General features: G+C 44.2%; 1 protein-coding gene, 1 long non-coding RNA gene and 1 pseudogene across 3 annotated transcripts; 1 reads left to right on the forward strand and 2 right to left on the reverse strand.

Annotated features, from left to right (window-relative positions):
* Positions 1-1,752: 1,752 nt before the first annotated feature.
* On the reverse strand, positions 1,753-8,348 carry Il1b (interleukin 1 beta). 2 transcript variants are annotated; one of them, NM_008361.4, is made up of 7 exons: positions 8,252-8,323; positions 7,468-7,529; positions 6,887-6,935; positions 5,141-5,342; positions 4,424-4,594; positions 3,144-3,274; positions 1,762-2,422 (listed from the first exon to the last, which is right to left on the reverse strand). In NM_008361.4, the coding sequence occupies exons 2-7, from the start codon at positions 7,512-7,514 to the stop codon at positions 2,213-2,215; spliced, it is 810 nt and encodes a 269-aa protein (NP_032387.1). In that variant the 5' UTR covers positions 7,515-7,529; positions 8,252-8,323; the 3' UTR covers positions 1,762-2,212. The 2 variants fall into 2 exon arrangements, with proteins under 2 accessions (XP_006498858.1, NP_032387.1); XM_006498795.4 differs by having other exon boundaries at positions 1,753-2,422; positions 6,887-7,529; positions 8,252-8,348.
* Positions 7,086-12,917, forward strand: Il1bos (interleukin 1 beta, opposite strand). The gene is made up of 3 exons (NR_015474.1): positions 7,086-7,105; positions 9,978-10,353; positions 11,918-12,917. It is a non-coding gene; the product is annotated as an interleukin 1 beta, opposite strand (long non-coding RNA).
* A 2,434-nt stretch (positions 12,918-15,351) lies between these two features.
* Spcs2-ps lies at positions 15,352-16,580 on the reverse strand (annotated as a pseudogene).
* Positions 16,581-27,203: the final 10,623 nt, after the last annotated feature.

Below are 27,203 nucleotides of genomic sequence, written 5' to 3' on the forward strand. Positions count from 1 at the left end.
CTCACAAAGTGTGCTTCTCTGGGTGGCGCACTTGCTTTTTCTGAATGTTTTGGAGAGAGTTCCATATTGATGCAAAGAGCCAGGTCTTTTCTCATTCTTCAGTTTCATCTTTGAGTCTTTAACCAGTCTTTTGCTGGTCCTGCATTAGTTCTAATGTTTGCAAGTGATCCATGTGAAATAAATGATTCTGGTTCTCTATCTTTCCTATAGGTTACACACACACACACACACACACACACACACACACACACACACACACACACACACAGTGTACAGCCTTAGAAGTAAAATTGCTGGGACAAAGCCATCATCACATTTTCTTCCGTAGAGGTCATACTTCCATGTAAAATGTTTAACAATGGGGTTTCCCTACAGTTTTGCCAACTTTAACAGGGTGTGTTAAACCTATGATATTTTTGTCTGTCACATAGGAACACATCAATATCTCAAAGTCCTTTTGAGTTGACTTTCTTATGAGTAACGTTGAGTAACCCTTGTCTGCCCAGGATCTGATGGCATTCCCCTTTCTGTGACCAGCTTGCTCTGTTAATAACCCTTTAAGTTTATTGTTTTGTTGGGCATTCATTATGTTCTTCCACTAATGTATTGAAGGAGCTCTTTGTAAGCTCAGAGAATTCTCCCTTTATATGGGATAAAGTACAATTTTCTTTTTCTGTAATTTGTTTTGTGTCTTGACTTAGCTTCTGGTTATTCTTGATTTTATTTATGCATCATTCACTCTCATATCCCCATGACTTTGTTCCTTTGGGACCTTAGACCTGATGTACCTTTTTCCCCTCCATTTTTCGAACTTGCTCTTGTTCCTTTAGATCTGGCTCAAATGTCAACCTCCCTGGTTTGTCATCTCTCCTACCAGACCCTGTAGGTCTTTCCTGGCTACTCTTTTTATACTTCATCTTGTCTCTATTTGGTCATGTTGCCTTAATTTCTATATCTATCTGTCTGTCTGTCTATCTATCTATCTATCTATCTATCTATCTATCCATCCATCCATCTATTTTTCTATCCCTCTATCTCCTAAGCTTATTCTTAACTCTCAGAGTACTCATCTCTGTACTAGGCACTCAGCGTTTGTTGAACAGGTGTCTGTGAACTAAATGATTTAGGATCAAACCTTACTCCCTTTAAAGTTTCAGCTGATCTTATTTCTTTGATGAATCATATGTAATGAAAATCCCTTTGTGTATATATGTGCTCTGTGTGTGTGTGTGTGTGTGCATTCACATGTGTGTAGGGGTGGAGACCAGAGATCAAAATCAGTTGTCTTCCTCAATTATTTTCCACCTTAATTTTTGAGACAGGGTTCCTTGCTAGATGTGGATACCTAGTAGATGGCTGCTGTCAAGCCCAGAGATCTTCCTGTTGCCAAATCTCCAGTGTTGGAATTACAGGCGTGTGCTACCATGCTAGGGTTTTTATAGGGATGTTGGGGATCTCATTCAGGTCCTCTTGCTCATATGATAAAGCACTTTACTGGTTATGCCATCTCCCCAGACCTCAAGTATCCTTGAGACAGACAGACAGACAGACAGACAGACAGACAGACAGAAGGAAAGATGTTGAGAGGGCTAGTGAGAAGGTTTAGGTCCTAGACACAAAGACGTGTCTAGGGTACTTTGTTGCCCTCAGCAGTAAGGATCAGGCTTCCTGACCTCCAGTGAGGAGCCTCATGGCCCAATTTCTCTTCTCCTTCCTGTGCAAACTCTAAGAGAAGTCAATAGCCAGGCAGAACTTTTTTTTGTTTGTTTGTTTTAATGAAATTTATTTCATACTCATCAAAGCAATGTGCTGGTGCTTCATTCATAAAAAGTCTCATCCATATTATAGGAACCTATTTATTCTCAGCTTCAATGAAAGACCTCAGTGCGGGCTATGACCAATTCATCCCCCACACGTTGACAGCTAGGTTCTGTTCTAGAGAGTGCTGCCTAATGTCCCCTTGAATCAACTTAAATAGATCAACCAATCAATAAATACATAAATAAATAGGTAAGTGGTTGCCCATCAGAGGCAAGGAGGAAAACACAGGCTCTCTTTGAACAGAATGTGCCATGGTTTCTTGTGACCCTGAGCGACCTGTCTTGGCCGAGGACTAAGGAGTCCCCTGGAGATTGAGCTGTCTGCTCATTCACGAAAAGGGAGCTCCTTAACATGCCCTGGGGAAGGCATTAGAAACAGTCCAGCCCATACTTTAGGAAGACACGGATTCCATGGTGAAGTCAATTATGTCCTGACCACTGTTGTTTCCCAGGAAGACAGGCTTGTGCTCTGCTTGTGAGGTGCTGATGTACCAGTTGGGGAACTCTGCAGACTCAAACTCCACTTTGCTCTTGACTTCTATCTTGTTGAAGACAAACCGTTTTTCCATCTTCTTCTTTGGGTATTGCTTGGGATCCACACTCTGCAGAAAAGTAGAAAAAAGAATTGTGTTAACGTCTGTGTCCGTGTGCATGTTGCATGTATGACAGAAAGGATAAAGCTACCACGGTAGACATATTCTCAGGGCTGCTGGAGAAGAGAATGAAAAAGAGGTTGTGGAACTTGAGGCCACATTCTTTACTGCTGAACCCCATCTTTCTATAATCACTGAAGGAACCTTTGTTATATATATATTTTTTCTGAATCCTACCATATGGGTGAGAATTATATTAAAGCTCCCAAGGGTACCCAGTTTCCAGGCATTTTTGTCACAGTTCCCCCTAAATCCCTGGATAGAGTGGCATCAGCTTGGAAATGAAGCTTTTGTTAGGAATGTCACAAGTGCCAGTACAGGTCTGAGGATCGTTGGTTGAACCCTTTCACTGCATTCTCCAAACTGTTCTCTGTCAAAGGAGGAAAAACTGTCACCATATACAACTCTTTCATCCTTGATGCTACGACTTCTGTTGGGGGTGATAACGGTGGCCTGACATGACAACAGCATCAAAAAGGATTGATTTCCCATGGTGGCAGTGAGGTTTATGTGCACTTAAAAGTTATGCTAATTTTATTCTATATTTATGTAAATCGTCAAGAAGACCTCTAATGTTTTCTGGCGGGTCAGGCAGGTGGATGTCTGGGAAGTAAGTAAAGGCAGAGTCTTCGGTGAGCAGTGGGGGAGGCTTCTCTACTGATGGACTCACCTCCAGCTGCAGGGTGGGTGTGCCGTCTTTCATTACACAGGACAGGTATAGATTCTTTCCTTTGAGGCCCAAGGCCACAGGTATTTTGTCGTTGCTTGGTTCTCCTTGTACAAAGCTCATGGAGAATATCACTGGAGAAAGGAGAGGAGTCTGGGTCAAGGGAACAGCAATGCAGGGTGGGCTCAAGCATTAGACGTGACAGGCAAAGCCTATGCAGTCCCCCGTGTGAACCCAGAATGAGCCTCCTCAGACACAAGATATGGACTAGCAGGGCTATACAGTCATAGTCATAGACAGTAGCAAGGTCAGTAGGCCGATCCAGGATTCCCTCAGGACCTCTTAGGAGCAGCAATGAAGAACGAAAGGTGTCTAACTGTTAAGCTCTAAGGGCTAAAGCTGTTATGTGGCTGGCAGGCTGTGTGTCCGTCTACGTGAGAAGTACAGTTTGGTCGCTATGAAAACAAAGCTGTGCTCCTAAAAGGACCTAGGGGCCAGCACGTTTTGAGGAAAATAGAGCAGGAGGCAGGTAGAACTCTATTAGCTGGGGAGAGTGGCTCCAAAAAAGAGACCCCCCCCACTTTGATCTTAGCCACAGTACCTCAATTGGAGGCCCCTGGCTGCTTTTATGACTTTATCAAGAAATAAGAATTATTCTTTTTAAAAGGTATAAAGCAATAAGATTCTTTTCACCTGGACCAGAGTAGACAGCTCCCTCCAAAGCTTCTAAGATCAGAAGCTAAAAGGAGACAGCACACACTGCTGCTGTTAGCTCTTGTCCCCTCAGCTGTGGTGGTGTGGTGCCAGGTCCACACCATCATCTAAAGAGGCCCTGACCGCGCTTGGAATGCTTGTTATTATGGAAGAGAGATGTATGCTCCTGATAGTCAGCAAACCTCCCTTCAAGGAACTGTGTGTGTGGTATTGGTGGGAAGGATATCAGCACGAGGGATAGGACTGGGAACAAAAATGGACATATCAATTCTCTACCATCTACATTTCAGCCTCAAATGAGGGAAAAAGAACCCACAGGCAGTTATTGCATGTCCATCAAATGACTTCACACTAATGTGTTATCCCTATATGACTGGGCTGGAAAAATGGTCCTTTTTCGTTCTGTCTCTGTCTCTGTCTCTGTCTCTCTCTCCTTCCTTCCTTCTTTCCTTTCCCTTTCTTTTTCCTTTTCTTTTTTTGTATAATGACCATAGTGTTCCATTTTAAAACACAGGGACCCAGTAGGCTGCCAGGAGGCCAGAAAGGGAAACCAAGATGCTCCTACTTACCTTGTTGGTTGATATTCTGTCCATTGAGGTGGAGAGCTTTCAGCTCATATGGGTCCGACAGCACGAGGCTTTTTTGTTGTTCATCTCGGAGCCTGTAGTGCAGTTGTCTAATGGGAACGTCACACACCAGCAGGTTATCATCATCATCCCATGAGTCACAGAGGATGGGCTCTGAAAGTTCAAGAGCAGATGTTGTTTAGGCAGATAATTAGAAATGCAAGCACTGTGAAGTGAAGCAGCAGAATTTGGCTTATTGAGCAACACCTAAGCATGTGCAGTCAAGATTCTATTCTAATTTTAGTGGGGGTATAAAAACACTGGGAGTGGGCTGGGCAAGAACATTGGATTTGGCATCGTGAGATAAGCTGCAGTGTTATAACCATTCACTAGGGACTAGCAGTAGTGGTCCTTGCATGAAACGATGCCAGTAATAAGACCAGCTTAACTGGGAAATTGTGAGATTCACAACCTCTAGTATAAGCCAAAGTACTTGGCAAGTCAATGGTTGAGTTGCAAGTGTAAGCATCATTAAAGCCTTTTTATAAGTTAATCAGCTCAAGATAGAACTGATTTGTTTGGAGGTTTCCTCATTTTCTTCTAATGGTTGGAATGTCTAGCACTAAGGGTCTTGCACTTGAGGGGCGTTGAGTTCTAAGAGGTGGGCTGAGAAGGACCAGAGCGAAGGTCTGCTGTCTGCTCTCAGTCCTCATTAAGTACCTTCTTCAAAGATGAAGGAAAAGAAGGTGCTCATGTCCTCATCCTGGAAGGTCCACGGGAAAGACACAGGTAGCTGCCACAGCTTCTCCACAGCCACAATGAGTGATACTGCCTGCCTGAAGCTCTTGTTGATGTGCTGCTGCGAGATTTGAAGCTGGATGCTCTCATCAGGACAGCCCAGGTCAAAGGTTTGGAAGCAGCCCTGTGGAGAAACCAGGCAGTGAGCACATCAAGTCATCAGACCAGAGGACTCCTACATCAACCCCAGAGAACACCAAGGGCCCGGGAGATAAGTTCTTAACCACAATCCCTGTCTATGTGGAGCCCAGAGAATTTAATTGGCCTACCCAGGGGTACATGGCAACCAGACACAGGCTTCCTGGCATTCTCTATAGTAAACCTCATTTCTACTTTATCTTTCTTGTACAGACCTTGCCTCACTGTATAATTAGACCTACTTAAACGTTTCATCTTTTGGTATCCTTGCTGCTCAAACATCATGTTATTTAATTTCTCATGACAGTATGTTCATGTTGTCTTCTATTCAACGGAGATCACCCAACAGGCTCTCAATGGCTTCCCATACATTCTTTTTCTCATAGGAATATTTAGCAGACACTATAAGCATAGCTTTTGTTTGTAAAATATGTCACCACTTTTCTGTTCTTTGGAGAAACACCACATTAAGGCCTAAACACAGTTGCCTTGAGGCATGATAACAGTTTCAAAGCTTGAAGGACAGCGATAGATCATTTCAATAGTGTAAAGGAAAGGTTGATTGGGAGAGAAGTTTCTGTCCAGAGTAGAGGCTCCCAGGGAAAGCCATGTTCTGGAGCAGGCAGTGGGGGACAGAGCCTGGCTGGGAAAGTGAGAGGCGTCACCCAAGGCTGAACTAACTAGTTAGAGTGGTCTTAAAATACATTCATGTAAGCTAAGGACTAGATTCTGTAGCTGGGGGAGACTGTTGAGGGATTGGGAAGAGGTCTGAGAGAAACAGCTGCCTCCTGAGTGGGGCAGTGACGTGGCTGGACTGACGCCATGTGGCATTAGAGCGTTCTCAGTCATCATAGGAAGGGACAGCTGGGATGCAACATGGCTCTTCATGAGAGCAAGTCTGGAAAGTGCCCTTGTGCTAGGATGGACTTGGCCAGCACTTAAAACACTTCAGAATGGAAGGTTGTGACAGATCGCCAACATTTCAGAGATCTTCTGACCTGTGTTTCCCAAAGGACACAGTGGGGACTGTCTATGATCACACAGCAATGAAAGGTCTTGTCTAAGGCCACAGGTTATTTTTAAAAATCCTAACTAACTTTTTGTTTATATCACTTATTTCTTATTATCTTAATCTCCCCAGGAACATGCGAAACTGTTCTTTGGCAGAGAAGGAAGAGATGCTAATTCTGAAGGTCATGCTCTCTAGATCCAGAGTTCGATTTAAGTGGTCAGATTAAGCTCCATCTCTCTCAAGGGGGGACTAAATGTATGTTGAAGACCATACTGTCTTCTTAGCATAAAACACCATGATTGCCATCAGCAAGCCTTGGTGTGTGGCTGTGGTAAATGAAACCTGTGTGGGAGCCAGGTCAGTGTGTGGGTTGCCTTATCTATGTCACTGAAAGAGGCAAAATAATCCCATCACAAAATAGCCTGGGAGCAAGGCAGTCCCATATCCCTTCCCGTTTGGGTTTTTTTTTCCCATGCCACAGTCCCTCCACAGGTTAGGAGCCAAGCTCAGAGTCTCACCTTCATCTTTTGGGGTCCGTCAACTTCAAAGAACAGGTCATTCTCATCACTGTAATGAAAACAGATGTGGTCAAGTGATAGCTCCTTATCAATACTGAGCAGACAGACTTCCATTGTTCATAAAACCACACCTACCATGACTCTTAAAGCTTCCCAAAGACTTCTGGGAAGTTCTACAGTGCTACGTAAGTAACAGTCTAGAAGCAGATTCTGGGCCAGGTAAGTGGGTGCTCTGGTTGCTCTCTGTTGACTTCTGACACCTAAATTCTAGACTAGCAGAGTTAGCTAAAGTCTGAGCTCTCTGCCTTTGCTTCCAAGCCAGACTTTGCAAAAGAGTCTCTTATCCTGTCCATGTGGAAGTTTTTCTTACCATTGCATCTGTAGGAGTCCCTGTAGTGACAGCACCTAAGTCCCTAGGTTGGGCTTGGGAGTGAAGAGGTCAGTCTTTAAGCTAGGTTGCTTGAACTCTGATAGCCACTGAAGGAGATGAGTTGGGGACTCTCTGGCCTCTGAAAGTAGATAGCCCTCCATTCCTGAAAGCAGAGTGCTGGATATGTGACCACTCTCCAGTACCCACTGACCTGTCAAAAGGTGGCATTTCACAGTTGAGTTCAGGAACAGTTGCCATAGCTGCTTCAGACACCTGTGTGAAGAAAGAAAGTGGGTGGGCATCCAGCGTTAGCTCCCCGAGGGGCGTCCTTCATATGTGTTTCTCTTAGCTCTAGTTCAGGGCAGGCATGCTAAACTGGTCTCTGAGGAATGAAGGAACGGAGGAGCCGTTGTATAGGTCTAGAACAGTGGCCCTTTTGGAGTCAAGTGGCCCTTTCACAGGGGTCACCTAAGACCATTGGATAACACAGATATTTACACTTCATAACAGTAGCAAAATTATAGTTATGAAGTAGCAATGAAAATAATTTTAGGGTGTGTGGGGGGTCACTACAACATGGGGAACAGCATTAGGAAGATGCTCTGGAAGGAAGCAACAGCAGAGCCAAACCCTAATAAAGAAGCTTTCCTACAAGACAGGAGCTGCCTTTTAGATGTCAGCGGCTATACAGACAGTACTCATTTCCAGAGTACTTCACAAACCATGGAGGTACAGCTACTTTTTATAAATAAAAAGCCCAAAGTCCATCAGTGGGGGGGGGGGAAAGAGAGAGAGAGAGAGAGACAGAGAGAGACAGAGAGAGAGACAGAGAGACAGAGAGAGACAGACAGAGAGAGACAGAGACAGACAGAGAGAGAGAGAGATAGACAGACAGAGACAGAGAGAGAGACAGACAGAGACAGAGAGAGAGAGACAGAGAGAGAGAGATAGAGAGAGACAGAGAGAGAGAGAGACAGAGAGAGAGAGAGACTTACTTGCACAAGGAAGCTTGGCTGGAGAGGATCCCAGATGAGCCTATTAGGCCTCGAACCACTGCAGGGTTTGTTGTCCAACTTGTTTTCCCTCCCTTGTTTTATAGTCCTAAAAAGCAGAAGTGAAGAGCTGTGAAATTTTCCCTTGGGTTAACTGATTTCACAACAAAACTGAAGGGTGGGGGAGGGGGGAGAAGCTTGATGGGAATTCTTAGGGGAAGAGGCTATTGCTACCCTGAAATAATTTCTAATCCCTGGAAGTCAAGGGGTGGCAGATAGTGACACATTCGCAAGTGTGTCATCGTGGTGGAAATGGGCATTATTTCCCCCTGGACAATTGTGCAGATGGTGTCAATATTAAAAATATTGGGTTTTCCTGGGTTAGCTGTACATTTTAAGTCAGGATGTGCGGAACAAAGGTAGGCACGTAGATGCACACCCAGAAGTGTGTCACCTCTCTCGCCTCCTTGTGCTTAAGCTGAGGGAGCTTTGCAGTTGGAGTTTGGTAACTGGATGGTGCTTCTGTGCTCTCCATCAACTGTGTTAGCAGGGGCTTCTGGAGAGACACGCACTTCCTTGTGTGGGTCAGGGCACACACAGTATGCAGGTATCAGTGTAGACTTATCATAGGGTCAGGGAACTCTGGAAGCAAGCCTATGCAGTCTGATAATGCCAGGGTGCTTATTTTTTTCTTTTATTGGATATTTTCTTTATTTACATTTCAAATGTTATCCCTTTTCCAGGTCTCCCCTCCGGAAACCCCCTATCCTCTCCCCCTCCCCTGCCTCTATGAGGATGCTCCCCCACTCACCCACCCACTCCTGCTTTCCTGCCCTGCCAGGGTACTTATAATACCATAGCCAGTCTCATGTTGAAACCATATCAGTGCTAGGTGATCAGCAGAATGAGCCTGAATTAAGTTGCACAGTGCAAAGGTGGTGAACGAGGCATCTGCCTGTTCATGAGCACAGTCCATCTTAAAAAGTGAAGAGATAGTCTTTGCCTAAAAAATTGTTTTGGAAAATTCTTGTTTCTATAAGATCTGGGGAGACCAAGTCTCTTGGCCATATCAAGCATCACTAGACTGCTAACTCAGAGAGCCCAGGGAGCCTACCCAGGGGAGCTCTTCTTGCTTGGATGGAATGAGCAACCAGGCCATATGAATGCTGCATACAGTCTCTTGGGCACATCTACAGTATAGTAGAATCCTCAGTGGAAACCTAACTCCTTTGCTGAGCCCTCAGAGAGTCTGTGGACTCCATTAGAGCCAGGTCTCCACAGTGCCTGGCAGATGGATGCAGGCAGTAGGAGCTAGCCCGGGTGAGTAGGAATTTGGCAATGTGTTCATTCAGATGAGTTTGTACCTAGTATGTTTTGGTTACTGAGCTTATTCTGCAGCACTGAAGGGAAATAGACAGACAGAATTGGAAGGAGGAATAGACAAGGCTCTACTATGAAACAAGGTTTACTTACTAGGCAGCCTTCTTTTGCCTAATTTGGTTCACAGCATCTCGATTTCAGGAAGGCAAACAGAAGAATCCTGCCTTTGACCAGCTATATGTTTGATTTGAAATCTGAAGATGGTTCAGGGTCTCAGTTGCTTTTGAGTTTGGTGAGCAATGGTCAGTTCTCAGCACTAAGGTCTTATAAGATGTATTATCTAGTTCTGCAGACAATCCAGAGGTCCTGTCTGGGCCATCTGGTTCATTTTTCTGTTCTGCCTTCACAGGGTCCACATTTCAAACTATGCCTGGAGGGACTAACACCTTCCTCAGAGCCTGTGTGCAGGGCTGGAAGGTCTGATGATTTTATGGGCTGTCCTGACAGAGATTATTGGAGACTCCTTTGGTCTGCTGATGTGAGTTGAACCAGGGATGGTGAAAACCAGGGGACAGAGAAGGGTAACTAGGGGCCTGAGTGTCAGCTCCAAGTCCCTTCTCCCTGGATGATTTTTCAGGAGCCTTGAGCTCAGTCTAGTTACAGAATCTTCTTCACCATCTGCTAGTTATAACACTCCTAAACCCTTGAGCTGATGCCTGAGAGGAGTGGTTGTCTGGGAGGATTTGGAGGAAGGCACATGCATGAAGACGAATGGCCATTTAATCGTGAGTAAGAGATGAAGAGATGGGAGGAGGTTTGTCTGGGAGGAGGCAATGATCTGGTTGATGATTCTTTTGCTTCTAGAGGGAGATTTTGGAACTACTGGGCAATGCCTCTGGTACTCTATTGTTCTATCAAACCTCATCCTGGCCCTGTGACTTGGGCTCCAAATTTCCTCCCCTTGTCGTTATAGAGCAGGCAAGTTGCACAACATGTATATCAAACCCTGTCTCTCAGACCACACTTCCTTTTTGGTCCCCAATGAGTAGAAGAAATAACTCACTATAGAAATTGTTATGCTGGGGGTGTGGCATAGTGATGACGATACTGATGATGATGTTGGCAAAGGAAATGAACAAAGCAAAAGAGGAAGTCGGCAAAGCCAGGATGGTGACGGGCACTCTAGCTTTTGGGGAACTTTTCAGCTCTTGACTCACTCAGCACTTTTAAGCTGTAAGGTTCCCTCTGTTCTGACATCTCATTCCTCCAAGATGGAGGCAGGCATTTCTTCAAAGCTGAAAGTGCCTTGCTACCTGTTTTACTTACTTTCTATTGCTGTGATAACCATGACTACTGTGCAGCCCAGACTGGCTTCAAGTACATGACAATTCTCCTGCATTTGTCTCCCAAGGACTGAGATTACAGGCACGAGCTCCCAGGCCCAGTTGATGTATGTGTTCTACATCTTCTTTACTTATCCTCTTGCTCAGAACAGAGCTAAGCAATGACTGTCCTCATTACTTTCTCCAGACCTTGTCTTATTCCTTAAGTTGACGACTTAGCACAGGCCTTAGGGGTCTGTTCTTTCCCTCTCATCTTTTCTGTCCTGGTTAGTTTTATGTCAACTAGACACAAGCTAGAATCATCAGAGAGAAGGGAGCCTTAACTGACAAAATACATCCAAAAGATCTGTCTGTAGGCAAGCCTGTAGGAAATTTTATTAATTGGTATTTACTTGGGGAGAAATCAGCCTGTTGTGGGTGGTGCCATCCCTGGGCTGGTGGTCCTGGGTTCTATAAGAAAGTAGGTTGACAAGCCATGAGGAGCAAGCCAGTGAGCAGCATCCCTCCATGATCGCTGCATCAGCTCCTGGTTCCAGGTTCCTGCCTTGCTTGAGTTCCTGTCCTGACTTCCTTTGATGATAAACTGTGATGTGGAAATGTAAGCAGAATACATCCTTTCCTCCCCAAGTTGCTTTGATCATGGAGTTTCATTATAGTAATAGTAACCTAAATGAAAATGAATTGGCACCAAGATTTACTGTGACATGACTGTGACAGACCTGAGCATATTGTTTTGGAAGGACTTTGTACAAGAAAACCCATAGAGTGGTCAATTCTTGGTGAGCTGTTCCTAGGAACTTGGAAGATAGGGACGTTGAGGGCAACACAAAGATGGAGGCCTGACTTGTGAAGCTTCAGAAGGAAGCTTAAAGACTTCTTCAGGGCCATTTGTTATATTGAATTAAGATTCCGTGATAACATAATATCTCATTAGCTGGGGCTGAAGAATAGGCATCGATAAACAAGATTCCAGAACCACTAAAAATGAAACCTTTGCTTTGCTTAGATACTCAGTGCTGGTGAGCTGGAGCTGAGAAATTAGCAGTGACTAAGAAAAGTCCAGCATTATTGAGGTGAAATCTTCTGGGAAGTGTTTTCTGAGAGCACACAGAAGCTGTTTTCCAGAGATGGCCAAAGTTGTATTTCTCCACTGGCAGCCAAATTTGGTCCTGTGGAAGAGCCACCCAGGTGACACTGGTTCATGGAAGAGCAGCTGAGTCTTGGCACTGACAATACAGCCTCAGTGGCAGCTGAAGGCCCAGGATTGAAAGGGTCATACAGAGAAGTTGAGGCTTGTCACCATGAAGAGAGCCCAGGAGAGTACTGGTATAAGTCCAGCCCAGTTGCAGCAGAAGACCCCAGCATTTTGGAGATGCAAGTACCATGGGATGACCATCAAGAACAGCAGCAGCAGTGGAGTGGAGCCAGCCAAATCCTAAAAGACAAGCTGTTTGTGCTACAAAGGGCTGAGCTGCAGAAGTAACTCAAGCCCCTTAGAGGATCCCAGAAGATCTTGAGTGCATCTTTGACGTTGGAACATGCACTATTTACATTTTTGGAGTTTGGTTTTGCTTTGCTTTGATTGCGATTTTGACCTAGTTCTTCTCTCTTGAAATATAATTTATTTTTGATTTTACAGAAGTCCAAAGTTGAGAGACTGAATTTTAAAAGAGATTGATTATTTTAAAGAGAGAGAACTTTTAATGTATTTGAATTTGTGAGGATTGTGGGACCTTTAAGTTGTTAATGTTTTATATTGTGATATAAATATTAACATAACATCTTGGGGATAAATGAGAAAAGAAAGGTTCTAATTAAAAAGTGATAAGTTGGGCCTTGAGCTCAGCAATTTAGAGCACTGGCTGCTTATCCAGAGGTCCTGAGTTCAAGTCCCAGCACCCACATGGTGGCTAACAGTATCTGTAACAGTAGTCCCATGGGATTTAATAAACTCTTCTAGTGTGTAGGAGTACATGCAGACAAAAACACCCATATACATAAAATATATAAATAAATAAATCTTAAAAAAAGGAAAGTGGTGTGTTTGTGTGTCAAGTTGGCAAGGGGTCAGTTGTACTGATTAGTTTTATGTCAATGACACAGTTACAGTCATCAGAGAGGAGGGAGACTCAATTGAGAAAATGCCTCTGTAAGATCTGGCTGTAGGTAGACTTGTAGGGCGTTTTATTAATTGGTGATTAATAAGAGAGGGCCCAGCTCACTGTGGATGGTACCATCCCTGGGCTGGTGGTTCTGGGTTCTATAAGAAAACAGGCTGAGCAAGCCAAGGGAAGCAAGCCAGTAAGCAGCAATCTTCCATGGTCTTTGTATCAGCTCCTGCTTCCATGTCCCTGCCCTGATTGTGTTCCTGCCCTGACTTTCTCAAAAGACGATCAGTAACGTGAAAGTGTATGCTGAATAAACCCTTTCTTCCCCAAATTTCTTTGGTCATGGTGTTTCATTATAGTGGCAGTAACCCTAATTAAGATATTTTCCATGGTCCTTTCTGGAGTTTATCAGAAATGATAATTATGTTGTGTGTATAGTTCTGGCTCTCCTTTTTCATTTTTATTTTTATTTTTTTAATCTTAATGGATTTAGGGATTTAGGGTTAGGCGCTATGGTCTTAATGAAAATTTCCTTGTTTGTTTTATAATTACTTATTTTTTAATTTAAAAAAAAGTTTTATTATGTGTATAGGTTGCTTGAATGCGTGTATGTGCACCACGTATGTGCAGTGCCTGCAGAACTCCCTGGGACTAGATTTCCAGGTGGTTACAAGCTACCATGTGATGATGGAAATCAAACCACAATCCTCTGGAAGAGCAGCCGGTGCTCTTAATTGCTGAGCCAACTCTTCAGTTCTGTTTTGGATTATTATTATTATTTGTGTATGTATGGTGTGTAGCATTGTACGTATGGCACACATGTGAAGTGCAGAGGGCAACTTTGTGCAGATGTTTCTCTGTTCACCTTCTCATAATTTCTGGGGATAAAGCTCAGGTCAACAGGCTGCATAGCCAGCACCTTACCCACTGAACCAAACAGTCACACTGTTCAGGATGGCTTTAAATTTAAGATCCTTTGTCTCAGCTGGGATTATGGGTGTACATCATCACATCCATTCATGATCTTTAGTGTCAAGGACTCTGCCCTTCCCCTCCAACTTCATCTCCAGTTAGCCTGCTCTCTTTTTGGACCCAAGAGTTCAGAAAAGGTGTAGACAGATTCCAGTGAAGATTTAAGTCCCTCCCTTATCTAGAGTAAGGGTAACTTAAACGGAGGGACTGGTATGTGAGCCTTGTAATACATGGTCTGCTGAAGTTAGGCCTGGTTCTGCCTCCCAGCCCCATGCTCCCAGAAATAAGACTCAGACTCCAATAATATTTCCAAATACTTTGGCTCTACTCTAACTAGATCCTAACTACAGATAACCCATTTATTTTAACCTACATTTTGCCACATGGCTGATAAGCTGTGCTCAGGTGCCATGTGTCCATCTCCTCACTCCCTTCCAGGTTCCCCCTCCCCTCCTTTTTTCCCAGAATTCTTCCTCCTCCAGTTGTCCTCCCACCTCTATTTCTTGCAGAAGCCATAGGCCATAGGCTTTTTGATTGACAGATGAGGCATCCATACAATACACAAGATGATCTCTTTACAATGATCTCCAACAGCTTTCTCTCTCTCTTTTTTTTCCCACATCTTCTTTCATTTATTGAAAAAAAATGTTAGAAAATGGCAGTTAATAAAGGGCACAAACAAATTAACAGGAACATAGGAGTGGAAAACAGAGAACATAAAACTAAAAATGCCACTGGCTTCTTTAATTGGTTAAGAGCACAAAAAGTAACAGGCATGTCTATTTTAAACAAATTAAAAAGCTATTTTGAATTTTTGTAAAAAATAATTCTCCCCAAGTCAAATATATATATATATATATGTATATATATATATATATATATATATATATATATATATATACCCACAAAAATGGTGTGTAAAGGAAAGCTGTCATACTTAACAAGTTGTATCCTGGATTTAAGGAAATAGTTGCCGATGCAGGGGTCAATACAAAGTCAGCAACAAGTTAACAATACTCATTCCCCAAGACAGGGCCTGGCTCTACAGCCCAGGATGGCCTCAAATTCATTCCCCCTTCCTCAGCCTGGGAAGTTCTGGGATTCTGGGTGAACACTACTGTGCCCCAGCAAGTTCTTAGTAGTTCTTAAGAACTGAGCATTCAAACACTGCATGGCACAAAGCTAGACTGTATAAAGTACTATTAAGCACAAAGGAAAAAGTATGCTTAGCTCTTACAAAAATGCTTCTTAAGGAAAGCAACAGAAAACCATTCAGCAGACCATGAGGCTACAGCCATCAAAAGGACAACTGCATATCTGAACTAGGAAACTCTATTCATCTAGGGTGGATTAGACAGGGGCATCTTTAACATTTCTTACTTGACCAAGCTTAAGCTTTCTGTCTCCTCCCCTACCCACCAGTGAGTCGTATGATCCAGCAGAAGGAGAGCTTTTAGAATTGGCTATTTTATTTTTCTTTCTGTGGCGAGACTGTCATGGAGTCTGGATATTTCAGGTTCATATGCATTCATGACCAATGTCCCACTGTGGTCAAAGAACTTAGCAATGGACTTGGTGAACTTGGCTTCCCGCTGCTGCTTTGTCCTCCCACCGATGAAGGTCAACTTCAGGGTGTTTTTGTCATCAAACCTTTTGAGGCTGGAGGACAGCTGCCAAATATCATCAGGACTCATTCCTGTAGGGTCTTTTCTGTGGGCCGTAAGAAAGATGCTCTTCTCTTTATATGAGGTATAAATGGTCAGAATCCCCATCATCACAAAATAGGATATGACGCACAAAGCCAAAACTGGCTTGGACTATGAAAAGGGATGCATGTAATCCCAAATCAAAGCCACGATGGCAAAAAAGCAGGAGATGGTGAAAGGAAATAAAACTTGAGACTTGTGATTCATGTAATGTATGTCAAATAGCCCAAAGAGTTGTTTGTGAGCTTTGAAACCTGGGGCTGAGAACATAGCAGAACAGGCCAGGACATGCCTAGGCAGGCCCATCGTTACATGTCCTGACTGGCCTGGTGCCTCCCTATCTCCCTACCTTCTGACAGTCTGTTGATGTTTAAATGGACCAATCATGTGAAACCGCGCCAATTCCTCCCCCAGCCCCACCCCTTTTCTATAAAAGCCCCTAGCTTCCAAGCCTTGGGGTCAAAACCACTGTCTCCTGTGGAAGATATGTGTCGGCCTGGAGCTCCGTCATTAAACTACCTCATGCTTTTACATCAAGATGGTCGTCTGTTCGTGATTCTTGGGTGCACGCCGAACGGGAATTGAGTGGGGGTTTCCCCACTAGGTTCTTTCAATGGTACAGATGGTGAGGCGACCATCAATGAGACCAAAGTTCTCCACATACTTGTACTTTTCCAGAAGTACCTTTTTGGCAGAGTCATCCAGAGAGTTCTTCACAGCTGATCCATCCCACTTATCAATTTTCACAGGCTTATCATCAATCTTCCACTTATCCAACAAACCACTGCGGCTGCTGCTTGTCCCGCAGCTGGGGCGGCCACCAGCCCCACTACTGCCTCCGCCACCACCAACTTCTCCCTCCTTGCGACGGCACTGCCGCCATCTTGTCTCTGCTTTCTCTCTTTGGTTGAACAAGCAGTTGTGCTACCTTTGGAAGGCCATTGACAGCATGGCTTCCCTTTGCATCTAGCAGAAACAGCTCTAGGTGGCTGGGTGCATGTCTTTCTGTCCTTTTTCCCAGTAGGTGAAAATGCCATGAACATGGGGCTCTGGTACTACTTATCTGAGGGTTCTGGAAAAGATTTATTTATTTGTAATGAATTTGAGTGCTTTGCCTGCATGGACACATGTGTACTGTGGCATTAGACCCTTGAACAGAGTTACAGACGGTTGGGAGCCACCATAGAAGCTCTGGGAATCAATCTGAGTCCTCTGCAAGAGTGCCCATCTCTCCAGCACCCGTGAATGCGTTCTAAAAGGGCAGATGGGGTTTCTTTGAGGTGCAATGACTTTGCTATTGCTTCAGAAGAGCAGCCATAACTAATGCATAATTTCAATGGGCTTCCTGTTGGGAGCACAGCAGGAAGATCCTTATGTCTCCAGATCTCCAGAGAAACCAAGAATGTTAAGCACACAAGACTGTTCCTTCAAAGGCTTAGATATAAAACTTGTTTTCCCACCCAGAAAGCTGGGAATTGGAGGTGATTGATTAACAGCCTGGTGATCTACATTATCTGTTGGGCCAGGCCATAGCAAGCTCCTACAATCAGGACCAGAGTTGGTTAATAGCCCAAATGACTTCTGCATTATCTGTATGATCAAGACCAGACCCTTAAACCCTTAGACCCTTAAGCTAGTCCAGGTAGCCTACCTCTACCCCCTCCCCCCCATCTTCTTGGAAGAAATGGCATATACCCTAAATCAAGTTTCAATATAATTATGCTTTGCTGTGCACTGGGGATCCTATTAACCAGGAAACTTTTTCCCAAATTGTATTGTGTTTTAAATATGCTGGCAATGATCCTCCTGTCACCAGACTCCCCACGTCCAATCCTGGTTGATGAAGTCAGTCTGAACTGGGTTTTCATTCTCAGACTTCTTTGTTTCGCTTCCCTGTTTGGACAACTGCAGGGTCTGCCCCGCCCCTCCCTCAGGCTTCCTTCAGTGGATTGTCTGCTTATTTTAGGTCAGAGTCTCGTTCCCACATCATTGCATTTTACCATTTTTCTTGGATGCAAACTAGAAACAATCATTTGTTTGTTTTTTTTTTTTTAATGGCCCTTATGCAGTACCTACTATCAGCCACTTCCCCGCTGCATCACCCCAGCCTCCATAATGACTTCTAAGTATTATCTAGTACTGCTCTACTGCACTTTTAATTGCTCTGACCACTTACTGCCCCTCCTCCTGTCTACACAGAACCCATTGCTGGACCGTTTTCTTATAGACACAATCGTATTCTAAGCAGGATTGCTGGCTAGAGATGTACATCTCAGGAATTCTGCTCCTGTGTTTCTACACTGTGCTGCTGACATGGGGGCCAACTCCATTCCATACCTTTCTTCTTTGCCCTTCAGTGGGTGACATGTTGTGTGAATTTGTTTCTTTCTCTGTCTCTGGGGGCAACACTGGGACTTTCCAAATGAGTCGTGGGTTGTGTTTCTTCCCCTTTTCCGAGCTTCTTCCTTATTCCGATTCACTTCCTCACCTGTGACTGGCAGCCTTGGTTATGGATGCCCTTTTGTTTTCTCCTTCTCTGCTTTAAAAAAAAATCTCTTCAGGGTTTATGCCTTTGGAATAATGTTTTTTCTTTATGGACTTGGGGCCCTCCCATCTATGATAAACTACTTCTAACATGTCTGATCTGCCTATTTCATCTCTCTGGTTTTTACTTCATGGGAGGTGGTTTGGCCATTTCCCTCTAGGACGTTGTTAATTTCATGTCTCCAGTCACTTCCTCCTTGTTGGATGGAACAGAGTTTTCCATCTCAAACAAGGGAAAGTTACCAGCAGGGCCACTCAAAATTTGTTGGTGTCTTGATCAGGTCCAGGACTAGACTCTGGGTGACTGATATGACTGAGCAGTGTGGGATGAAGGAGTCTGATGGTGGACAGACCTTAATCCTTACTGTGAAGACAAGACAGGATTATTGATATATAGCCTAAAACTTACCAGGCTCTGGGATGGGCTCCATTTTTTACTGAGATTATTAAGTTTAGACAATCTACCAATATCTTATAGACATCAGTGAGATAGTCACACAATGTCCAGTCTTAAATACAAATTTTAATATCTAGCAATGCTTGGTATAATGTTCCAGGAAAGAGGTATTGATTTGTAATGATAAAACTATCCTTCTTAAGCTTTTTGGTATTATATACAATAAATTTTGTTTAAAATATTAAAGTGTTAAGTTCAATGAAAGTATAGTGTATATGTAAGAGCAAAAGGGAGAAGAGCTCCATTATCCATGCCTTGCTTCCTCAATCACTGTAGAACTTACTTCAACTATAAATTGTTCTCCAAATGCCACCACCCCAAGGACTTATCTATTCATCTCAAACCTACTATCTATGGATTAAGCTGTTCTTTTGTGTGGGTAAATTTCTCTCTATCCCTACTGACTACTGCGTTGTAGTTGAAGCTGTCTCCATTTTAGCTCCGGCTATTTAAACCATATGCTACTTGAATCCCTTGATTGCAATGGAAAGTTCATCTCCTTTCTAAACAGCCTTGGAGCTGTATCCAACAAGCAGATCAGAGGTCAGTAATCTCTTGCTTGGTTTCCCCAGCTCCTGTGCGGTCAGATCTAAACATGGCCATGCTGCACAAAGCCTGCCGTGAACTCCCAGGCTCTCCTCTCCTATCCAGGCTTTAGCTTCTCCCAGCTATTTGCAGCTCCCTAAATAGTACATTCTCTCTGTTGTCTGTGCTTTTGCACAACCTGTGATCCTGCTAAAATCTTTCCCTTCCTTGTCATTCGGGCCTACTCAGTCCTCCAAGATCCATCTCATGCTTCCCCTCCCTGTGACAAGCCAAGTGGAGGATGCTCTCTGTCTGTGTTCATCAGCACACCTTTATCGTGAAGCCTTATCTGTACAGGTACTACATGGGGCGAGATCTCCTTGCTTGTAGCTATGACTGGAGCCAATGTCCCACGAAGGTGGACTGATGAAATAAAAAACCAGCCACAATCTTGCCATCACCTTGGCTTCCATTTGGGACTAGTTTCCTGACAAATGGGGCCATCTACTCATTCCTCCATTCATATTTGGGCTGTGGCCTGGAAGAAGAGTGGGAGAGAGCAGGGAGGATCTCACAGAAGGCTTCCTCAAACTTATTTATATTATGTCCTGAGGGCAAACTGCTTTTGGGCTACTTTATTAGGTTCTTATAGCTACCACCTTTCTCCAGCCTAACCCCTTCCAACACCTAACACTAGGTAGGAGACAGAGAAGGTTACGTAGGAAAGGGGTATACATATCTTTAGACTACTTTCTGCTGATTAGGGGTGTCAAGCTCCGTGGGGCAAGTCCAATCTTTGTAGTCAGGATCTCCAGGCAGCAGTAATGCAGCAAACAACAAACCAACAATTCAGCAAGAGCAGCAGCAGCAAGGGCAAGCAGGAAGGGACCAGCAGCTGCCACCTCTCTCAGGGCGCTGGCATTTTTATATTCGCTGAAGAGTCCCCAGAATTCCAGATACAAACGATTTTCAGCTGGCAGAATCACACTCTTGCCAGTGCACAAGACAAATCTGAAGCAGCCCCACAGCCCACACATGGGACTAAAACAAAACCATGCTTCCGTATAGCATAACTGGTGGGGGTTTTTGTTTGTTTTGTTTTGTTTTGTTTTTTCAAGACAGGGTTTCTCTGTGTAGCCCTGGCTGTCCTGGAACTCACTTTGTAGACCAGGCTGGCCTCAAACTCAGAAATCCACCTGCCTCTGCCTCCCGAGTGCTAGGATTAAAAGCGTGTGCCACCATGCCCGGCTGCATAACTGGTTTTTTTGTTTTTTGTTTTTTTTTTTTTTTTTTTTAAAGAAACCAAAATTCTGGCTGGAGAGATGGCTCAGTGGTTAAGAGCACTGACTGCTCTTCTAGAGGTCCTGAGTTCAATTCCCAGCAACCACATGATGGCTCACAACCATCTGTAATGGAATCTGATGCAGTCTTCTGGTGTGTCTGAAGACAGCTACAGAGTACTCATATAAAAATAAATAAATCTTTAAAAAAAAGAAACCAAAATTCTTACTACATGGGTGATTAAGATATTTCAAAGACTGGAGAAAGGGACATTTTCTATTCAGCTTCTCACTTTGTGGTCTTAGCAACTCCTGTCTGGAGTTTTATTTCCTGTGCTCTGGAAAATGTAAGTCCTGGAAAGTATTGAGAGTCCCTGAGTATTCAGTGTCCCTGAGTGGGAGGGTCATAACCCTGGCTCCTGCCTGGTAGACTGTACAACTCTAGCTAGTAAGAAATCAAGCAGTCCTCTGAGGAGAGAGTGAGAATTATAGGAAAGATGGAAAAGAAGACTCAGAGACAGAAGTTAGAAATCGGGAGGACTGCCCATTCAGTACTGCGGCAGCCTCGAGTTGAATTCTCTTAGGTTTTATATACTTTACAGTATCGTGGGAAACAAAGTCACAAGCCAGCAGAGACAATGGCTGAGGTACATTCGATATCTGTATCCATTTCGAGGCCTCCCTATTCCTCCTTGTTCCTTCCTCTGAGATTAACAGGACATTCATCCCCTCTCCTTGAGCTTCACATGTAACCCCTCTTATCGGTCCATGCGTCAGCAGGCCAGGAACTCTGCCAGCAGAGCCTGGCCTGATTTGACTCTGCCTGACACACAGGCTTTCACAGAAGCAGGCAAGATGGCTCCTGACAGTAGACTGTGTGGCTCTAGCTGACATTGCACATTTGTCTGTCTTCCCTTACTTCCACATGGATGTTCCTTCTGAAACTGCTTGCTAGCCACGACTGCAATGTTTTCCAATAGATTCCTACTTCACAGCAGCTTCTAGGCTCCCGAGGACCTGTTTAGCCCTCTATCCAAATTCCCAACATAAGCGGATAGTCACAGGGTGAGACTTGCTAGAGATTAGGACAGGTGCTTGACTTCCAATGCCAATTCTTCTTGCCCACACTAGGCATTCACGTGGAGAGGAGGGCCTGGTGCTACATCCTACTCTCGCGACATCCTGGGACTATGGAATTCCAGTGTCACCCTGGGCTGCAAACCTCAGCAGAATTTGCTTAGCTACTGGGAGTTGGTGCCTCTCCTGTCATCTTACCGATGGCAGTGCAGGCAATGGAACACATGGGGATGGAATGGAGAAGAGTAAACCCTCGGTGTTCTTTCTGAACCCATGTTTCTCTTACTGGCTTACTCTGACTGCTTGCCAGAGCACTTAGCTCTTGTACTGACAAACATGCCCTGACAGGGTTTTAGGAAATTTCCCGAGTCTTGCCCTAGGACTGCGAAAGCTAGTTTTAGTAAAGAATGAGGTTTAGTTTAGCAAGAACTGATCAGTCCTGATAATTTGTCTGGTTCTTCCTTTTGCCTCATTTCCCAGGAACTGTCTGCTCACATGACTTGTCTTTAGCAAAGGGCTCATTGCCAAGCTTGGCCAGAATTTGACGACTTCTGACATTTCTGCTTGCTAATTTTCTATTCCTTAACGTCCTCACTTGAGTCTTTGCCTATGGAATCCCATTTCCTTGGGATTATCTGATATTTATAACATGAACTCTTGCCATTATAATGATAGACAAAGTCCCACAAGGAAAAACACTTCAGAAAGATGAAACATTGTGAACATGGGGAGGCACTTCTTTGCCTCTCCCTCTCCTCATTCTGTCCCTGCTAATGGATATGACCTTGCTTCCACTCTTGCCGTTGCACCTCTGACATGCCAACAGGTACCACTGGTTATGAGTGAGCCTGTGTATGACCAGTGAGTACTACCTGTGGCTGCAGTGGAGATGGGGGATATTAGCAATGCATCAGTGGCCCTAGGGCTTTTGTCTCAGTGGAACAACGTCACTTTCCTGGGCCTCTCTACTCAGAGGCATCCTGGGTTCTCCAGCACTCTTTACAGTCTAGCACCATTTATTCTTCAAACAGATGAGTCAAACATGCTATCTCCCTTTGGGGAGCTTAGTACTTTCAATATAAAAAGATAAAAGTAGGTACTGAACACAGGTTCTCTCTTTTTGCTGCCCTCAGAGCCCTTGGGACAGTCCCACATGCATACCCACTCTCATCTGTGACCACAGTCTCCAGCGGTCCACCCACACAATCTCAATACATCATTGTGTTCTTATCAGAGCTTCCTACACATCTGCATCTGTGTTCTCAGGCTGCCTTTCTGCTTTTTCTTCCTTCGATGTCCACACCCCATCTCTTCAGCCTTTGTACTGCTCTCACGAGTAGCCCTTCCAGTTCTTTTCTGGTGCACTCATTCTACAGAACCCAAGGCTGGGTCGTATATATGTATGATCTGTGTTCACCCTGTCCCTGCTGGGGCTGCTGCGGGCTGTTGGAAGAAGCTGCCTCCCCTCAGCAATGTGTGCTGCTCACTTGGCTCTCCCTCTGCTCATCAGTCCTGCAGAGATTCCTGTTCACAGCAGCAATTTTACACACCATTGTCCTGCAAACCTGACATTCTTCTTCTTTTTTTATACTGAACCATGGAAGGGGGCACTCTTGGCATTTCCCCACATGCCTCTGTTGTCTTACTGTCTGTCTTAGTTAGGGTTTTACTGCTATGAACAGACACCATGACCAATACAACTCTTATAAGGACAACATTTAATTGGGACTGGATTACAGGTTCAAAAGTTCAGTCCATTATCATCCAGGCAGGAGCATGGCAAACATCCAGGCAGGCATGGAGCTGGAGGGGCTGAGAGTTCTACATCTACATTTGAGGGCTGCTAGTAGAATAATGACTTCCAGGCAGCTAGGATGAGGGTCTTAAAACACATGCACACAGTGACACACCTACTCCAACAGGGCCACACCTCAAAATAGAGCTACTCCCTGGGCCAAGCATATACAAACCATCACACTGACAAAGTAGCAGAAGCTCTGCAGCCTATCTGCCTCTTATGCAGGCTTAGAGCCTTCGACTATTATCTAATACAGAATATCTTTGGTCTTTGCTCTAGCTTACTAATATGCTACTTCTAAAGCCCTTGGGATTTTCTAAGCAGCAGGAATATCTTTGATAATGTAAGAATTAATTGCCTTGAAGCTAGCCCAATGACCAGATATATAGAGAGAGTCAGATAAAGAGCAAAGTGCTTCAGCGGGCAGCAGTTAATGAAGGAACTCACAACTGATCATGGACCATCTTGGAAGAAGAGGTAGGAAAATTGTAAGAGCCAGAAGTTAGGAGGACTGTACCAAGACAGTGTTTTCTGGATATGATAAGATTCAAACTCATAGCTATGGTTGCTTGCACAAGACCTGCACAAGGTCAGGCTGCTCGGCCTTCCAGCATGGATCAGGGTGGGGCTTGAAGAGTGAATATGATAAATTATGGTCAAAAATACATGTGCACGTATGAAGTTATCAAAAATCAGTAAGAATATTATATTTTAAAAGTTCATGTCATTGTGCCCACCGCCTAGGAATCTACTTCCAATTCCAATGCCTCAGTAGCTTCAAAACGGGGTCTAGACTTTATAAAAATCAAATACATGATTGGTGGCCTGGAGCCATTGACATCAGTTCATCATTAGATCCTTAGAGAAGACTGAATTCGTTCAGTGACCAGAGACTCCATCTGTCTTTCTTACAAACCCTGCCCCCAATCCCAACACCTGGTTCCTGGAGCCTGGAGATGCTTCCTGGATGGAGGTACACTTTTCTGAGAACACTGACCTTCCATAGCAAGCAAGTATAGAAGCCTGTTCTTTACTTGATCTTTCTCCCTGTATCTGGCCACTGGGCTAGTCCATCTGATTGGTGTCCTTTGTAAAAGAATTCTGACAAATATAAATGTTCCTGAGTTCTGAGTCTTACTAAGCAATCCATTGTATTTTAAGGGGTTGCGAGGCTCCTTCAACTTAGAGCCAGTTGTTAAAAATGGTGAATGAGCTTCAGACCCGATGGAGGGGCAGTCTTACTGAGAGCATGCTTTTGAATGTGTGGGATTTATGCTATTGTAACTGTGGATGCTGAACGGCAGAACTGAATCGAACCCAACACAAGAGAGGCTGAGACGGATCTCTGCTTCTCCGGGACTTTACCGTTCCTGCTTCTTACTCTATTTTAACTCTGTACTCGACTGGCATGCGATTTCTCACCACACCCACTTACATCACACACAAAACAAACAAACAAAAACCCAAGCAAAACAAAAGACCAGAAACAACAGAGAAACCAAAAGGAAGGCACTTCCCTGCATGTCCCTCTCGTCTCTCAGCCCCCACCGTCCTTGCTCTCAGCACACTTAATCCAATCCTTCTGATGACCATTGGCCTCAGTCAGAGCTCACTCGGTGTGGTGTAAGATTGGACTCTCCAGCAGAGTTTTATCATGAACCATTTTCATTTCTTCTTATACCCCGATCTTTCCTGCCTCAGTCTCTGCAATGCCACCGCACCTCTCTGTGGGCCCTTCCTTGCCTGTCTCCTGCAGTAGTATCTTCTGCTGACCCTTTCACGATTCTGAAGTGCACATTCTGTCCACGCCTTGCTTCCCTCTTTGAGTACTAGCTCACTGTTTTGATTTTTATTTGATTTGAGTGTGTGCTTCCCCTTTCTCCCAGGCATGGATGTCTCAGGATGCAGAGCACTGAGGCCTGGTGGTGAAGCCAACAGGTCATTGAAAGCATGCTCTCACAAGGGTTTCTGGTTACCCTATGGGGACCCTTGAGTTGTTTTTTAAGGGAAGAATATTTTGCTGTAGCCAGAGCCTGAGTTGCTTTTGTTGTCTCATTGGTAATTCATCTCTGTGTGTCCTTGCTATTGAAGTATCATTTGTTATGACCTTCTTGCCAGAGCTGAGCTGATGCTGGCATCATGTCCTTAAATTGCCAGAGCCTCAACTTAAATAAATGTCTTTTCTTTATGAGAGAGGTTGCCTTGTATGTCTTATTATAGCGAAACCAAGCTAAAACACCCATGCATATCCTAGCACCCACCTGATGTTTGACTATGGCGCCTCCTGTCTTCTCACACATCACTCTGACGTCACAATGAATCAGCCATCCTATCAGCTCCCTTCTGTCTCACCCCTCCCCACTCCCCAGCTCCCACCCCACCCTATCTCTGAATCTATGTTCTCTTCCTTGAAAAATGGCTCTGGGTTCACCTCACAGATGATCTGTCTGCTGCTAATTGCAAAAGAACTGTTCAATCTGTTCTTTACCCCACAGACAGAGTGAGAGTTCCTCAATGGATAGAGTTATGTAGAATGCAAGCCTGTATTGGATCTGGCCCATGGTTGGCGGTAGAGAATTTTTTGCTAAATGAGTGAATGGGGAGCTGGGGAGATTGCTCGGTGTGCAACGTACTCACTGTACAGCCCTGAGAACCTGAGTTCAGATCTCCAGCATCCATATGAAAGCCAGGTGTGGTAGTATGCCTCTAATCCTGGTACTAAGGATAGTGGAGACGTGGAAATCTTGGTGACTTGGTGGGTCGTCAGTCTAGTAGAAAAAGCAAGCTCCATGTTCAACAAGAGACTCTACCTTGACAAATAATATAAAGAATAGTCTGGGGAGGGGGGAGGGCTGGAAAGATAGCTTAGTAGTTAAGAGCACTGGCTGTTCTTCCAGAGGTCCTGAGTTCAATTCCTAGCAACCACATGGTGGCTCACAACCATCTGCAATGGGATCTGACGTCCTCTTTTGGCATGCAGGCATATATGCTCACAGAACACTCAAACATAAATAAATAAGGTTAAAAAAAATAGACTGGGAAGATACCTGAAGTTAACCTGTGCTTTCTACATGTACCTGAATGGACAAGTGCACACACATGCACACACACATGTACACACACACACCCCAATCTGAAGGAAGAAATGAGTGAGTGAGTGTTACACTTCAAGCCCTGGTACTTAGACTGTAAGCTCGTTGATAATGGCCTTTGGCTTCCTGACTTGGGCTAAGTATGCTCTTTTATTTAGCATTGAATAGAGCACACCCATCCTCCCTCTGCCTGGAACACCCTTCCTTGCCAGAGATTCAGCTTTCAGGAAGTCTTTCCTGCTCCACCTTCTCTATGGTCCTATGTCATCTCCTGGTCCACCTATCATGGGCTTACTGTATTTTGCTGTGAATTGCAGCAATACACACCCACTGGCAGTTTCGAAGCAGCCCCAGTCACACCACATTCTTGGCAATACTTGGTGTAGGCAGACTTTCAATTAAAGGTCCATTTGGTGTAAAATGGTATCCTGTTGCAGCTAAATTTCCACATTTCTAATTTTTTAATGAGGCAAATAATCTTTTTAAATGTTGACTGGCTACTTGTATCTACTCTTGGATAAAATACATGTATTCCTCTACAGTGGGGTATTAATTTTTTCATGTTTCCTTGTAGGAGCTCCTCATATCTGAGATCCTCTTATAAAACATACATGCTATAAGTCTGGGCTCCTAGTTTGTGGCTCATCTTCTTACTTTTTAAAATTATTGGATATTTTCTTTATTTACATTTCAAATGTTATCACCTTTCCTGGTTTTCCCACTGAAAACCACT

Source organism: Mus musculus, chromosome 2, assembly GCF_000001635.26.
Source record: "Mus musculus strain C57BL/6J chromosome 2, GRCm38.p6 C57BL/6J".
Classification (NCBI taxonomy): domain Eukaryota; kingdom Metazoa; phylum Chordata; class Mammalia; order Rodentia; family Muridae; genus Mus; species Mus musculus.

Excerpts from the sequence above, each read along its gene's own strand:
- Il1b (XM_006498795.4), bottom strand. The coding sequence starts at position 7,000 with ATGGAAGTCTGTCTGCTCAGTATTGATAAGGAGCTATCACTTGACCAC. Across the intron at positions 4,595-5,140 it reads TTCCTTCATCTTTGAAGAAG|AGCCCATCCTCTGTGACTCA; the intron begins GTACTTAATGAG and ends TTGAACTTTCAG. Across the intron at positions 2,423-3,143 it reads CACCCACCCTGCAGCTGGAG|AGTGTGGATCCCAAGCAATA; the intron begins GTGAGTCCATCA and ends ACTTTTCTGCAG.